The 17,404-nt window shown below is 39.0% G+C and overlaps 1 protein-coding gene and 1 long non-coding RNA gene across 2 annotated transcripts in view; one reads left to right on the top strand and one right to left on the bottom strand.

Moving 5' to 3' along the window:
• Positions 1–16,817, bottom strand: part of SPON2 (spondin 2) — a 103,871-nt gene extending 87,054 nt beyond the window's left edge. Inside the window, exon 1 of the mRNA XM_035325391.1 lies at positions 16,762–16,817. Within this exon, the coding sequence (XP_035181282.1) occupies positions 16,762–16,802 (41 nt within the window). The 5' untranslated portion in view covers positions 16,803–16,817. The remainder of the gene's footprint in view (positions 1–16,761) is intronic.
• On the top strand, positions 60–6,028 carry LOC118166457. Its single transcript, XR_004750504.1, has 2 exons — positions 60–234; positions 2,981–6,028. It is a non-coding gene; the product is annotated as an uncharacterized LOC118166457 (long non-coding RNA).
• Positions 16,818–17,404: the final 587 nt, after the last annotated feature.

Below are 17,404 nucleotides of genomic sequence, written 5' to 3'. Positions count from 1 at the left end.
GGAACACATTTTAAAGCTAAGTTTTCTGATGTTTGAATGCCAATTTATCTTCATAAGAATGGAGGCTATTCTTGAGATGGGCATCTTGTAAGAAGCATACACATGGGGCAAGTAACAACCACAAAAGAACTGAAATATCCATATCCAAAAATCTCAGACAATCAGTCTATCTTCAGGTCCTGGAGAATGCATGAAGACAACTTCACTGCAGCCATATACAAGGCATCTGGAGAGGTGAGATTCAAGGTGTGACCTTTCTCCGAGCATTTGTTCTCAGCTCTCAGCTTGCCTTGTCAGCTTTTGCTGGGGTAACTCTAACGTGCCCAAATCCCCACAGACTGTCACTGTAAAGGCAACTGAAATAGCTGAACATGACTTCTTCCATCCATGGGCAAGGAGGCTGGGTACTTAAGAGTGACACCTCATGCTTAAATGTTCATTTCTTCCTAACGCTTTGAACTCTTTTGGTCAGTAGTACCTGACTCATGTCTTCGCACATGCTGCTTCTGAATGGTTGTGCTCTAATTTTCAAATTAGGCAAAATTCCCTATATCAAAAAGGAAACCCTGCTTAATGAAGGGCTACAGAGCTTTTATAAAAGTCAAATGAATAAGACTACTTATTGGCCCCTTACTCCTCGCACCCTCATGATCTGTTATGCAAATCCAAGTTTAAGTTTGTGACTTTCCTTCAAAATGTTATAAATGCTTTTATATCTCACTGTAAATAGTATTTATATTGGTTTTGGCTTACACTGTAGATAGAAAATGAAACTTCCTTTTTTTTTTTTTTTTTTTTTTTTCCAATTTCTCAGTGCATGGATTGCCTGCATAATATAGAAAACAGGTGTTTTATTAAAAAACAGGCACACAAAAATTAACAGCTCTAAACATTGTATGGATTTTTTTCCTTCTAATCAAGCTATTGATTAGATTAACATAATTCACTTTTGACAAGAGGACAACTTACCATTCAGATCCATATTTTGATTAATTATTCCATAAAACCTCTTAGTTTATAAAATGGTCATTTCAGAATTCTAGTTTTAATAATCTGGCACTCAAAAATTTAGCAGGTTTCGGGTTACTCAGTTGTGGACACTGGAAAAGATCTTTTTGTTTTTAATTGTAAAATTATTAAAGTATAACATTACAATGTAGACAACACTGTCTTTCCAGCTACCAAATCTATGAGCTAAGATGATTGATTTTATCAAGTGTAAATCGGTATGAAATTGATTAAATGACCTGGCAAATTCTGTCATTCAGCCAGAGAGGAAAAACAAAAAACAAAAAAAAAAAAAACAGTGCAATGTTTCAACAGCTGCTTCATTGCTTGTCCATTACTTAACAAATAAAATACAGCAGTTTGTGTATGACAAGGCAATGTACAGATATTGTTTTAGAGCATCATTATGAGTCTGGTAAATACGTTTAGAGTAGGAATATGAAAACAAACTCTGTAATTTTCTGCAGCGGTGTTTAAAGGGCTTATGATTGGCAGCATAACTGATTGTATTGACCAAAAGAGCTGTGGACATCTGGCTTTCTAGCCCTACAGATGAAAGACCGTATGTTATTAAAAAAAAAAAAAAAAAAAAAAAAACAGTGTGAGAGGGGAAGAAAATGGTAGTAGGCTCAATACATAAGCAGGGGTCAAAGCTAGCAGCAATCCAGTCCTATCACCAGTGTTACTCCAACAAGGGATGAATTCTGTAGGGCTGTTGGGCAATGGAGAAATGTTGTTGACTTGTTGACAAACACTCAGTTGGGCCAACAACTGAATACCTCTGAAAGTCTCAGGTATCTCTTTGCTTCACTTTCCCTAATGATGGTAACATTTCCCTAATGATGATAACAGCCTACATTAGAAATGCCTGCAGTTTACCCAAAACATCTCATGTCTGTACCATCAGCTGTTTCCCCAAGCTTCAACTGTGTATAGTGTAACTGTTTAAGATCAAATTAGGGCATACTACAATTTTCAACATATATCCCAATTTTCCCATGCTTACAGTTCTGGAAACAATGCATCCATTCAAATTCATTGCATGTGAATTATGAAGGGACTGAAGGGCTCCGTTCACTCATAATTTAATGTTTGATGCCCCCTTTTCAAATTCTGGTGTCAAAGTTAGGGTCACAAGTTTAAAAAGAGTTGCTTCTGCTGTTCCTTGTTAGAGCTCACAAAAAGATACATTAATTTTATAGGCTTAGCTTCTGGTATGAGCTGTTAAAACAGCAATACCTTTACTGGTTTAGGGAAAAAAATGTTATTTCTAAATGTAAAATAGGACATGATGTTACTTTACATATCACCAAGTGCTACATACTGGCGTATCTTTCAGTTTTGACTTTTTGATAAATGAAAAAGTGTGTATTGTAAACAGCATAAGAAAGCTCTTTTTGAGAAATGAGGGGGAACAGATTAGAGATATTTACTCTTCTCGAAGTCAGTGTAATACATTTCAGAAAGTAAATAAACAAAATTCACACCAAGTTGGCTGGCATTTTGAAAGGTGCTAACTCAGCATACTACTGCAACTTTCTGCTGAATTGAGCACTTTTTATTCTTGAAACAAACATCTGTGATTCAGTGTGATAGATTTTAATATAGTTAGACAATACAAGTAGATGTGTTTTACAGAAAAACATCAGTATGAGTGAATGGTTCTTGCAAGCTGCACAATACCAACTTTTAAATTATATTGAATAATAGATTTCACTACAGATTGCTCCTATCTACTAAGAATAATCTTTTGTATTATTGAGAGAAGTCAACAGAGCAGATAAAAGGGTATTTTTCTCCAAAACATGATTTCAACTCTTTTAAATCAAAATTTGCTGTAGTATACTAAATTACAGCATTTGTATATGTCAGTGCTTTCAGGTGACTTAATGCAGTGATACAAAAAGTGCCAAAGCGCACTAAAAATTGCAGAATTCACTTCTAATATTGTTTGTTTTCATATTCTCACTAGGTTAACTTACTTAAATCATTTCTAAACAAGAGCAAGAAGAAGAAGAAGAAGAAGAAGAAGAAAAAAAAAGTAAACTCATTCCAGGAATAGGAAAAGAATGTTCTTCCTCATCTCCCAAGACAATAAGCAAGTATGAACCCAAGTCTGAAGAGGCTTCATTTTTTCTTTGGATTTTTAAAACCAAAGGCCAGCTATAAAGATTTTCTTAATCAATCTGAAATCCCAAACACCAGCTAGGTGTGGCCTATTCCATTTCTTCCCACAGCTTTCATTAAGGTTTTTACACAACACAGCCTCCAAATCAGCCAACTGCTTTGATTTCAAGGAGCACAGGCCATAAGCAGTGTACAGTTGCTCTTTGCCACCCCACCTCTAGTGTCCTCAAGGAAGCGTGAAAGTTCTCTAGATACTTGCAAAAGACAATTGCACAACACTTCATGTTCAGTAATCATTTTGTTATTGGGTTCAGATGGTAAAGTGGATACAGATGTTCATTATCAACAAAAGCATGTGTAAACAAGGAAACAATCCAAGAAGCTGCTATCAACTGGAAAGTCCAATGCTAACCATCATATGTTGCCGAGTCACAGACATCTTTCTTTAAACACAGAAAAGAAATCTGCCCTCTCTACAATCAATAGGAGTGCAAATTGAATTTTTGTCATCATACCCACCCTTAAAGCATAAAGGCCATTTTACACATGGCATATTTAAACCTCAGTGGCCTGAATGTGCAGAAAAGCCTGCTAATTTCCAGCTGACCAGGATTTGCTCCTGCAAATCTTTCCATATGGTCTCCCTGCCACACCTGTCCCCCAAAAGCTCCACTGGCTGTGAGGCAGAGACTCGTAGCCTGGTTTGGCTGATCTTATTTCTGGACAACAACAGGTAATAAAACAAATCCCTCCTGGGGCCTTTTCCAGGGGTATTTTCTCTCCCAGTTTCCCAATGAAGGAGAAAAACTCAAAGAAGATCAATTGTGGGGAGTCTGAGCTTCTGCTCATCACATCAAACACCCCAGACTCTATCCTCATCCTCTGGAGGGAATCATTCACATGCAGAAGATTAACTAAAAGGATTAGCCTGCAACTGGATTATCCACACAGACAGGACAGCTAAGACAAGTAGTAAAATGGCACCTTTATGTGTTTCCTGCCTTTTAACCTCTAGGTTTCTGGACTCCTGGTACTCATCCCTTTAAGCACCACCATATTTTAGGAGCTGCTGAATACACAATGGATGAGGTACTTTGGTGGCTGATCTGGCATATCTGAGTCATTTCTCATCAGCCACAAGATGTCAGTGTTGCTGAATGTTATTATTCTCACCTGCAAAGCATCTCTATGTTGCTCAAGGTGGTTGTCGACATTAGGCTTTGCGCAGCAAGCTTAACAAAATAACCAAGAAAAAACACACTGTCAAGGACAATAAAGAGCTGTATAACAAAATGAAGTGCATTATTAATGAACCATAATAAGTAAAGCTCGAAGTATGTGGGTATTGCTGCCACCTTCTCCTAAAGTGAAAATTTCTTGTATCTTTTCACAAGTCCCAAAGCAGCTCATGAAAAAGGCGAGCTTGGCAGATGGCTCTTGCATAACGACATCACTTTGAATGGAGCAACTGGAGATGAAACCAGAGCTGTTTCATCAAGAAGAAATTAGTCCATCCAACCAGAAATGAGGTTGTCCAGGAACTCTAGCTCTACCAACTCTTACTAAATATGATAAATGAAATCAAAGAACATGCTAATGGGCTATGTATCTTTCCTTTTTTATTCCTAGACTATCAGACTTTGGCAGTAAACTCTGCCCATGTAGCTCCACCATGGAGACCTTTCTGTGTCCAGACCCATTTCCTCCCAGTATCACTTCCCCAGTTGTATCAGTACATGCTTTTGCAAGGTCAAACTACAAATCAGATGATTGGAATATCTGCTTTTAAAACACTCTTTCCTTTCCCAAGCCTTGCTAAAAGTCCAAGGTCGGGCAGAGGGGGAACTTTTGAACCGATATTGTTGTGGACTTGGCATATTGTGAAACTGCACCTCGGATTTCCTCTGCAGACTGAATGACCTGACTGTTGATTATTTTTCTGCTTCCTTCTTGGTTGCAGGAGATTTGCTTCACCAGCCACTGACTTGACTTCCACTTCTAAGTATAGCAAAGCGCTGGTACTATTAGCACAAGAATTCCTGTTTACATTATTTGCTTCCATTCATGTCCTCTGAGCTTGTTTACTTTCACAACCACAGGAAGCAGGAATTTGGTGGGAGTAGAGACAGAACTGTTCAGCACAAAAAAAAAAAAAAAAAAAAAAAAAAAAGAATAGAGATGGATGAATTTATACACACATGCAGTTATAAAAATATACAATGGAAACATGGTTATTTGGGTTGGGAAGTTAAGTAGACAGTTCAATACATTTCATCCATCTATAACTTCATTTAGAAAATATGATTATGTCTCCTAAAGACAAATCCAAGTATTTCCATTAAAAGAGATATATTGGGGGGGTGGGGGGGGTATTTTTACATGATTCTTGCAATCTTCCATAAACCACAATTTTTCCACAAAACAAAATGCATTCTTTGAAAAATGCTGCAAAGCAACAACAATAAACCTCAGGGAAAGTCCTTCCTGCTTCCAAATTTTCCACTTGTGCTGAACTCCTAAACTAAGAAAATCCATTCCCAATTAGCAAAAATTGTTCTCAGTAAAGGCAACTTCTGATGGGTTCTCCCTGTTCCACTAAGCAGCCTGTTTGCAGCAAACATAAATTCCTATTTTTAACTCTGCCTCATCTTTGCATTACGTTGAAAGCACCATCTTCTCTGCCTGGACTGAGGTTCTGTTTGCTGGCCTCATCCTGCCTCCCCTGCTAGCACCAGCAGGCCCAGGCGTGCCAATATTCACAGGTCTGCAGTAGCTGGCATGCCCAGGCGCTGTGCACACACACAGGCTGACTCCGCACTGTGTGCACAGTGACCATTTGTCTGAGCTTTCCAGCTGCCTGGAAATCTGGGAGATTAATGCCCAAAGTGGTAGAGTTGGCAGGAGCACAGTGGAGAGATTCTCAGAAAAGCCTGACAGTTTCTGTTGAAGTAGGTAGCCTCCATAAAAAGTTGCATTTTCCAGGGTTGTCTCAGGATGAGGATGACTCTGATTTTTTTTGTCTTTTTTTTTCTTTTTTTTTTTTTTTCCTGGGGTCCCACTCAGTTAAGGATGTCTTCACACAAAATCTAAAATTTCCAAGCTATTTACCAAAACTACGTAGGCTTGCTGAGGCAAACTACAAACCTTTGGGGAGATGAATGTTAGTTTTTAATACAATTCCTGGAAAAGTTAAAGAGGTGACTGAAGCAGGGTTATTTGATCCAACTCATACGTATACAGCAGGCTAACTTAGCTAAACAAGTTATTGTGCTTCAAATAACTAGAGCAGTCTAAGAGGTAAAGGTTGGGACGGAATGGGAAAAGATTTCATCAGCCCAAAATTAATAGAGACAGGGATGGAAATACAAGACTTAGAAACCAGAGAGCAGGAGGGGTATCTAATTTCAGGTACTCCAGTGTAACGGTGAAACAGCCTCATTTATGCACTTTCTGGCTGAAGCAAGCTCTGGCACCAGAGCCCTGCCCTAAGGGTATGGCTTTTTCACCTGCTTTTTTGCTTTCCACCCCCCGACAAGTCAGGGATTTTACAGGTGGGAGGTAGGGCGAGGAACAGTCCTATGGCACTTTTTAGATTTTTTTTTTGAGTGGGGGCTCAGGGAAATAAAAATGCAGTTCTTATTTTAAATTATAAAAGGGCAAACTTCAACTCTATTGCTTAATTTAGTTTCACATGCAATAACCTTTCAAATGGTGCTTGAAAGTCAAGTCAAATTTCAATATAAATGATATTGCCAGGTTAAGAGTAACGTATGAGACACTGCCCTTTATGTTTCACTATCATCCCTCTGAATGTGTTGAACAGTAATTTTAATAGAATCATAAAAATCTTCAATTTCCTCTGTAGATTTAACCAATGCCAAGAGCAGTAAAAGAGTTATGCTTCTGTCTCATATGTAAAGTTTGTGACTATTTCAACATCTCAATTTTTGCAGGTCTTGTGTACGTAAATGCTAAGCCTGTTAAGCCTTTGCTTAGAAATCCCTTCACAATAAGAACAGCTCAAATTGTTTTGTCCTTACTTGTTTCTTCAAATGAAGATGTTAGAATTGGAAGCTACAAGTAAAAAACAACAGGGAGGTACAAAAATATCCTGACGTCAATGTGCTTCATAATTTGATTTCTGTGAATATTCAATGCTGTGAATTAAACAAGGACACTGGAAACTTATTTAAATATGTATCAGATGCTGACACACGGTTGGATTTTAATGTGAGAAATTTAAAACCCTCAAAGTAATTTCTTGAGAAACATTTAAATGACAGAAAACAGTGGGGAGAGCAACAATGCAACCTCGGCTTCAATTACAGCCTTTCAACACAGGGCTGCAAGGGGGGGAAATGTGTCATCACAAGAGCCACAGGGGCAAAGGGAATGGAGGAAAACCAGAAGAAGTGAGAGACCAACTTTGATGTCCTCAGACCTCTACTGCGTGCAGCCACCCTTCCCTGGTCCAAATGGCTGCACAGAGGGAAGGGAAATCCAGCTGTTTAGGCTGGGAGCTGGGAATGCAGATGTTTCTTTGCCAGATGGATGCCAAGATGGGTCAGGTGCCACCCACCCAGCACTTCCCATGCCCTAGATTTTCAGCTCCAGAAGTACCCATGGGTTTTCTGTAGCCAAACTCATACATGTTTTCTTTGCCTGGTTTGAAAGAGGAATTGCTTGTTCTGACCAAGTACCTTCAGAAGTCACAAATGCTGCACAAAGGAATATAGATTTCCATTTTTTAATTATTCCACGTTCAGGTTGTGGTCAAGATGTGACTACTCAGAGTGAGATGGTTTGATTAGCACTTCATAATCACCTAATTTTATTTATTTATTTATTTTATCCATGATATCCATGGGGAAATGCTTACAGTAAAATTGGCTCTGCTGTTTCTTAGGAGGTAATTGAGGCAAAATATTGTTCTTCTGTCAAAAGACAAAGTGAAATATTCCAGCCAGCACCAAAACTTCTGACATTTGAAATATGTCAGGAGCATCATTTCAGGGGTAGGACAGGCATTTTTTCTGCTTTTATGAATATGTGCCCAAACTTGGCCAAAACAGACACTTAATCTTATATAGTTTCAGTCAACTTGCTAAGGATTAAAAGTGCAACTTCCAAAAACTGTGGAAATGTAACTCCAGTCCCAGTATGCAGGAACAGAAATGGAGTTTCTAGGTCTTTTTTCTGGTGCATATTGGGAGCTGCCCTGAAGACAAAATGGATTTACTGGGCATTAGCTATAGGTTTCACATTTTCTGGGGCAAGTCTTTCACAGATGGCCATTGGAAAGTCTTCTTATTTTTTCACATGCCTTATTTCAGACACCAGTTTTGATTCCCATGAGTCTTTGTTATGAACACATAAAGCACCGTAAAATACTAAAGGCTCTGAAATAAAGGGTCATCATCTTCTTATCTTGGTGCCTTTTTGACACAGAAGTGTCCGGCTCCATTCAGTATCTGTACAATAGATCTAATAATGCCTCTTTACAAGGCCATTGTGAACAGAAATTGAGTAGTTTGGGGAAATTGTTAAGATACTATAACAATGAAAAGGACAGAAGGAAGCCTAGGATGAATCTAATAATCCCATATTAGTTACTTAGCAAAGCCAGAAGCCATACTTAATAATGGAAATGAAATACCTGTGTTCACGTCATATGAGAGCTCAGCACGAAGCAAAAGAATCAGTGTCAAAATGGGATTTCAAGAAAACCTTTAATTATAGTACTTATTAACTTCAGGTACTTGATTTACCCTTAACCTTCACACAGTGTGGGATTTTTTGTGTGTTCTCATATATTAGCTATGCAACACACCCTTCACAAATTTACAACATTCTGATCTAAACCAGTTTCAAAATTTGGAAATGATTGGTTTATTACATGCTTAACTATTGACTTATTTTATAATTACAGATGGATAGTTTAATTTCTTAAGGATTCCCTTTATTGTTTTGCAAGGTAAGCAAAGATTTTGCACAGTTGTATATGCTTATATTAACATCAGCTGCTTCTACCCTTGCCCCAGGTTTGTTATTTTTAGTGGAAAATGTTCTGAGAATTTACCATTTAAGCATCAGTCATTCCATGAGAGTAACCCACAAAAACAATCTGGATCATCCTTTTTGCAGAAGGTTGCATGTATAATGTCAGTAGGACACACTGCTATGAGCCCAGAAAATGTTTCTGAATTGGGGCCTGGTTAACGCATCAGTTATGGTTATTTGCAAGTCACATTTCAGTATCCAGCTTTTCAGGCTGTGTGTTTTTGTAGTTGCAACTTTCCACCTCCCCCGCACTGATTTAAGTGATGTTATTCTTGGCTAATAGTAATTGTGAGAAAATTGAATTCCATCTGTTTCCACCAAAAGCAGAAAATAGAATGTGAGAATCAATAGAAGACTGCACTTGTTATACACATTTGTCACAATCAGTGGCTTTGCTAAGGAAACAAGTCCGCAGGTATGATTTGAAAAATAAATAGCAAGTCCCAGCATCTGATCACCAGCTGGCTTATTTAAAAGCCACTTCTGATAGCTATGGATCATGAACTTTCAGATATTGCATGACCCTTCCAGACCCATTCAAGGGGAAAGACGTCTTTCACTGGACAGATAAGAATTTTAATTCAAATATAGATCTGGCTGTGCATTCATCATCAATATTTTGGCTTTGCATTCAGCAGTTTCTCAGTCCTACATGACCAATTTCTCATGTTCATGCTGATTACTCCATATCCTTTGTAATTTCATACATCGTTATTGTGCATCATCAGAGATTTCTATATGACTAATATCAGCATCATTTCTTTTTTTTTTTTTCTTCCTCTCCCCAGTTAATGTTGTCAGAATTGAAATCTCTGTACCTCCTCTTGGCTGAGCTGTCTCATTCATGGCCATGACCAAACCATAGAGAGGCAAACCCACAACATTTTAATAAGTCCTAGCAAGCCTGTGCTCATGTACAGGCACAGCACCACTCATTCTTCAAATCCATATTCCATCCACATGGTAGGACATACCAGTGTCTTATCTGCATGTTTTTCTTGCAAACATAAGCTGGGTGGATCATTGGATCATTGCAAGAGTAATTCAGCAAGAACTGCTGGATTCCTTGTATTGTGTGTTTAAGGTTTACTTTATCACGGTTTGCCTAATCCTGTTACAGTCTCTGTGTAATATGACATATTTTGCAAATGGTGCTGTGACACAGCCAGTGCTGCCTCAATGTTTCTTGACAGCGTCAACACAACCCAGTTTAGTACTCAAGTGGGCAGTGCAGCCTGCCCCATCCCCAGATAAAGCCCATCCCTGGGCTGCAGCAAGGTGGGACCCATCCTTCCATCAGGCCGGTTGCTCTACAGCTTGGGATCTCCTCAGCATGGTACAAACCTCACCTTCATGTTAGTGGTAAAGGGCAAAGCTGGGCTCACCTGTCCCCACTGCCACCAAGAGGAGGTCCGAGGCCACCCCAGTTGTTTCAGCCAAGAGTTCCTCACAGGAATAACAGGCATAGACCGTTAATTTAAAAGGTGGTTTGGGGGTTTCTCGCTCCTTATGAGACTTTCAATAAGGTAACTAAAATGGTTTCCAATAAAATCCAAATGCTCAACTATAGAAGCTCAAATACCTTTAAAGTTAATGCCTGTAGTTTGCCAAAATACATAGGAAAAAAATAAAAAAATAAAAAATAAAAAATAAAAAGGTATATTAGACTGCTGCAAAGCAACAGTAAAAAGCAAAGTCATTAAAAAGGAGCATTGTTGGATGTATAATGCCATTACATTAGTTAACAATATGCCTTCATCTGGAAGTCTGTTTGCCATACCTGTGATTGAATTTTAGCAAAATGTACAGGCAATAAATCTTGGAAAGTCCAAAGTGGTTAACTACAATGTTCAGCAGCCTGAAAAGACTCCCATAGGCAGAACGATTTAAAGGAGTATAGCAGCCTTCAATTTAGAGGCAAGCAAGTAAAAGGTGACAGAACAGAGGTATGCAACATAAAGTAAATCTTGGGAAAATTAGGGTAAAATCAGGTGTTCAGTTTTTCTTAAATGTTTCCCTATAGGTCCATGCAGTTGTAAAAGTTCTTAAATGGGTCAAAGAAATATTTTCTACAGTGCCTAACTGCTATGACAACATTAGAGGAAATGAGGAGTCAATAGCTTTAAAAGAGGGCAGACATTTAAATTTATATCTGCAATTATCCTCACTGAAATAAAGCATAAGAAATTGATTTGTGGCAGGGTACAGAGTGAAAGCTGGTTGAAGATTCAACAATATTCAAGGTGCTGTCTTACCAGTGTTGTGTACAAGAGGACAGTCCCTTCCCTAGCCCTGCTGGCCATTCTATTTCTGATGAAGACCAGGATGCCATTGGCCTGCAGCCTAAAAAACTGCCTTGGAAGATGCACTACTCCTAGCTGGGCAATGTGGTGAGATCTGAAACCTTTGCCTACCTGCCCAGAACAGGGAAAGGGGTCTGGCCTTTCATTTCCAACTACTTATTTTATCACCTGAGCACTCAGAAAATATCCATAATATAGTAAAAGTGACGAAACCAGACGGTTAAATGTGTCTTCCCTACTACAAGCTCCATATCATACATTTTTATCATATCAGTTGGCAGTAAGGCAAAGTTCTTAAATTGTCCTGTGCTGTCTACTAGGAAAATAATAAGCCATAGTTCCATAGTACAGCAAGTGCTGTATGTAAATAAGTTTTTCCAAGTCTTCCTTTTCAAAATTCATGGGGTTTTCAAATGTTTACACTTCCTAGTGCCTTTCCAGCAGGAAATGGCCAGCTTATGAATGGGGACAGCATGTGGCTCCAGTCAGATTGAAAGTAATGGGAAATGGAAGACACGGGACAGGGGAAAAGTTCATGAGTTAGGTGCCAGTAATTGGATACTTCTAAGTTTGTTTGGGTTTCTTTTCTTTGAAGAAAAAAAGAAACAGTTAAATAAATCATATCTGGAAGGAAAATTAAGCTCTCTGGGGCTAAAAGCATGAGACAACTGAAAAGCCAAGATCTGAAGGTAAAATCTGTGGCAGACCCATATCCTGTATTAATCAAGCAGATAGATAGGGAGAGATGTACCGTACTGACCAGATGATAATCTGCTTCCTGTCTGCAGAGGCAAGATGTCCTGACCACATGTACTCTAGCACAGTCTGAACCCTAAAACAAACCCCACAAAAATTATAATCAACATCTAGCTTCACAACAACTAAATCCAGGACATCTTAAGATGATCATGTGAGCCCTTACAGTCAGACAGAAAGGTAAATGTCATAACAGGGCTGAAATGAAGAAATATCCTCTGCATATTAGGCACGGAATGGAAACTTAATACAGATACTCATATAGCTCTGTGTGTGCACTCAGATGCTGAGCAATGAATTATGCCCTTATGGTCTTATGGGACCAAGAACAGATAAGTTTGAAAGGGCCAACAGCTTTTCAGATGAGATTTCACTGCCTGCCGTTTACCCACCTACACATGCTTATCCTTTAAATAATTACTGCATGTTCATATTAGCACAGGTTTTTAAATATTAGAAAAGATATAAAGTCCATGGTTTTAGAGGTTTGATTTTGATTAATTTCTGAGTTTTGAAACTTTCAGACATACTCAGGTCTGATTTCCAGGTCATGTCTCATAACTGGAAGCCAACCTGATTTTTAAAAACCAACACTCACCAAATGAGCTGCTCCCAGGACCTGTGTCAAGAATGGTCATTAAATAATACAAGATTCATAACTACAATCATTTCTTAGCAAGACTTCATCAGATGAAGTTATTTTAACCACTTTAATATTGTCAAACATGGCTCTCAGCTCAACTTGCTGAAGACACGCTCTTTGTGAACAAACCTACACCGCTACCTGTTATAGGGACTCTCTGCCAAATATTTTCCCACTAAACTAAACCATTTCACCTACTGAATATCTAGCAATGCTGTGTTTTCTGTGTTCTCTCTGTGCTAGCTAAAAAAACAATAATCACAAGTAAGAAACTTGCACTTCTTCATCATCCCTGTCATGTGCACACGTGCACACAAATACAAAAACATGCTAACATATATTTCCACCTGGAAGAAGTCACAGTGGCTGAGACTGTTAGGGACCTGCATGTGATTGTGACTTGCACGTGATTGTGTCCCTTGGATGCTGGAAAACTGTCCCACAAGTAAGAAGTTACTTATATGGACCCAAGAAGCATCCATAGGAGCCACTATATAAATGAATAGATATCTGTATCTATCTATCAAGAGATTAAAAGATGACTAAATGATGTGTGATTTAATCATGCTAAAAATACCCCAAAAATGTAGGTGTGGTTCATAAGGTACTCCAGTTTTATTCCATCTCTCTACAACCCAATAAAGATGAGCAATGACTTGGCATCCATGACAGCTCTGCTCCAGTCTCTCAAGATGAATTAATTAAAAAGTTGTGCTCCAGAAATTTTAATGATAAAAACTTTATCACCACGACAAGCAGCACAGTGGGACGGCTGATGGACCATACTGCTACATTAAACATGACCAGAATAGACGCAGAAAAATGATCCAAAAGGGTGAATATTCCAAACTGCTATGGGAAAGGCTGTTGGTGGAGAAAGGTGAGGGTTTAGCACTCAACACCTTTTGAAAGCTTTATCTGACAGCTTACATTCTCAAACCATTTTCAGCGGTGCTGCCCACGATGTCACGAGCTGAACAGACTTGGTGTGATGTGAATCTCCCTGCACAAGAAGCCCTGCTTGCTCTGGGAAAGCACCTCTCAAAGCACTCTCTGCTGCTTCTCTCCTCTTCAGCAAATGTAATGGAAACAAATCACAAAGCTAAAACTTGAAATACCGATTTTCAGATGTATGTAAATGTGATATAAGCAACGTTCAGCTCATCTCTGAAGGTCTGTGCTGCACTGTGTGGGTGAGTGTCCTGAGCAAAGCAGCTCTGTCTTTGAGTAATTTGTGAACAAAACTGGTTCCAGCTTGTTCTTGCAAGAGCATCTTAGCACACAGCTTTGCCACAAAACAGTATTTCCCGTACTGTGATATTTATCAACTGTGCAATCTGCAGGAATCCCTGAATTTCAAGAGGAAAATGTGACAGATAATTTATTACATGCAAGTTACTAGAAGAGGTAATTTTTTATTATTATTTTTTTTACTACTCCTCCCTGATTAACACAGCTGAACACACAAATCACCAAGTTCACTGGAAGTCTGGAAAAACTCACAGTTCCAGAGTTAATCATTAATATCGTGGGGTTACAAGGAGGTATTTTTAAGATTGCCACAGCATGTGGGAAATTCCCATGTGCATTCCCTGCAGGTTTTCAAGAAATAGCCTTTTCTGTTTGGCTTAGATGCTTTTGTAATTGTTTACATAAATTGAATATGAAGTATCAAGGTCAGATATTTTCCAGAAAGCCAAGGAAAACAATTTGCCATTCTGTTCTTTGAGAAAACACCAGAACAATTCCAGTGTTAGCTAGTTTCCTTTTCTTCCTCTTGCTTCATGTGTTGTTACACTATATTGCACAAAACAGAAAACTCTGCTTACTTAAAAGAATGGGCAATCTGTTGGATGCAGAAATCCCAAAGTGAGAGAGGTAGCAACAAGTTTAACTTCGCATATTCAAAGCAAGAATATTTGCCTTCACTTTATTTTCCAGATACCCAGAACAAGCTGCAGTGTCAGCCCAGTTCCCAGCAAAAGTTCTGGGAACTTAAAAAGTTATATGCATGCTACTGAAGTCAATTATAATTGTTTGTTTTGAAGAGAGCCCCATCGTTACTGCTGGAGAGGATAGCCAACAAAAACCTCCACACAAAAGGAATCACATCATGCATGAGGCACCCCTTCTCTCGACCATTTTCTTAAAGCCTGCTCATGGTCTTCACCTTGGTTGTCTTGGTGAGAGCTCGTAATGTGACAAGTTGGGAGGCCTATCTTTTTTGACCCATGAAACATTTACCAATCTCCTAAAAGAAATATAAATTTGTTAATTTCTCCTTTCTCCATATTTCTCTTCGGAAATATTGTCCTTTTTCCTTTTTCCTTTTTCCTTTTTTCTCTTTTTTCTGTTTTCTTTTTCCTTTTTTCTTTTTACTTTTTACTTTTTTACTTTTCTTTCTTTTTTTTCCCCCCTCAAATTAATATACAAAGGATTGAGTTCTTAACAAGACAAACCATTATCTACTGATACATTTTCCCCCCACCCAGATGATGAAGTTTGGGCTGCCTAACCCCAAGGGTTTTCGAAGTTTTATTGAGAGGTATGTAACTAGAAAAGCCATATAGTCCTTCAGCTTCTGTGGGAAGAGAAACACATTTCTATCCTAACCCATGCATGTGCTAGAAACCTACTGTGAGACACCATGGCCTTAACTCCTAGAGGGTATTTTGCCACCGACATCAGTGGAGGTTTCAAGGCTAAGGTAGCATAATAGGAGCCAAATATGTCAGGATTTCTTCCAGGAGGAGAGAGTCCTGTTGACCAACCCCCATAAGACATACAAAAATTTTTTAGGGCTGTTAGCTGAAGCTTTCATCATAGCTGGCTCTCCTGACCTGATCTCATGCTCAGAGGCTCACACCGGAAAGTCACATCTGCAGATGCACTGCTTGAGCAATTTCAGCTGACATGGATGGTTGGAGGCCAACACAGAACATTAAAAATATTTCTAGCCACAATGTATTTTTAACATCTACCTTTCACCTCCTCTTTTCTTTATTTAAAATTTTGCACTCCTTGGGCTACTGAAGTTTGGCAACGCTGTGCATACTCTAGTCCATACTGCTTTATTCAAGCATCAGATCAGATCCAAGACAGGGCATTTATGAAAGAATGTTTTAACAAAGGCTCCTGAAACTCTTTGCTGCCATAGGTAACAACACACCCCTTGCAAAACAAATACAAACAAAATCAAGGATGAGAAAACACAGCCACCGAAACTGGGGCAGCCTAATTTGGGCCAATGCTTTCAGGAGAGACAAAGACCAGTTAGTCTGAGTCCAGAGGAAAACAATGAACATGAGGGAAGTTTTAAACCCCATATACTATAAGAAAAGGTTAAAAGGATGGGATTTGTTTAGTCTAGGAAATAGAAAGCTGAGAGGAATCATGATAGCAGTCTCCAAACAGATAGACTTGTAGCTGCAGAATAAAGGAAATAACCATCCCATGTGCTCCCTGGGAGCCTGGCAAGAAGCAGTAGTGTCACACCAGCAGTGAGGGGGACGTAAGCAAGACAGTAGGAAAGACATTTCTAATGGTAGGCAGAGATAAGCCCTGAAAGCATTTCCTAGGGAGGTTGTAGGACCTCTGTCAGCGGAGGTTTTTGAAAACATGTGAGGCAAACATATGTCAGGAGTGGTTAGCATGAAGCCAGTCCCATCCGGGTGAGGAGATGGACTGGGTGACCTCCTGAGAGCTCTCCCAGCCCTGTTTTCAATTATTCTGTTCTTCCTTTCTTAAGATGTGTGGAGCAGTGTGTAATTGCTTGTCACAACCCATTTGTAAAAAGCAATTGTCTTACAAAGCTCCAATAGGTTACCGTGAGATGGCACGTTGGAAGCAAATGCTGAATCTTACCTCATTTCTTTACATGGCTGTCTTGACACCACCAGCTCCATTGTCCACTCCTGTTTTTCCTCTGGCTGTCACATGTTGGCTCCTACATTTTTAAAAGCACACTTGGAAACTCTGGTAAAAAAAAAATAAAAAATGCCTCTGTCTCAATGAATAATTAAAAACAAAACTCCAGATGTATTTAGAAATAGAAAACATGGGTAACTAATGCTGTAATTGGTGTTAAGACATTAAGAAGAAAAGGCACTCAGATTAGATATATCCTCCAGTCATGTACTGCTCTCTAAGATAAGCAAATACGCAAATGAATTCAGCAATTTGGTTTTGATGAGCCAACAAACATCTCTGGAAAGAATATACATTTACTGCTCATATATATGCCCCTTGCAGCATTTTCAATAATTCAGGTCCAAAACTGCTGAGGTATTTGTATGTTTTTAGCTTTATTCCATTGGGAACCAGGTAGATAAGCATCACTGCAGAGCTGATCCTAGATTTATACATCAAATGTTATCCTGAAGAGCCTTCCCGGGTTTGGATGGCCGTGGCAGGGTCCATCTAAGGACTCTGAGTTTTGTTTGCCCACAGCTGCCATCACAAAGACTTGTGAGCATGCTTTACCTAACAGCAAACAAATTCACCCCAC

Source organism: Oxyura jamaicensis, chromosome 4 (genome assembly GCF_011077185.1).
Source record: "Oxyura jamaicensis isolate SHBP4307 breed ruddy duck chromosome 4, BPBGC_Ojam_1.0, whole genome shotgun sequence".
Classification (NCBI taxonomy): domain Eukaryota; kingdom Metazoa; phylum Chordata; class Aves; order Anseriformes; family Anatidae; genus Oxyura; species Oxyura jamaicensis.
This window is presented reverse-complemented; position numbering and strand designations above follow the sequence as displayed.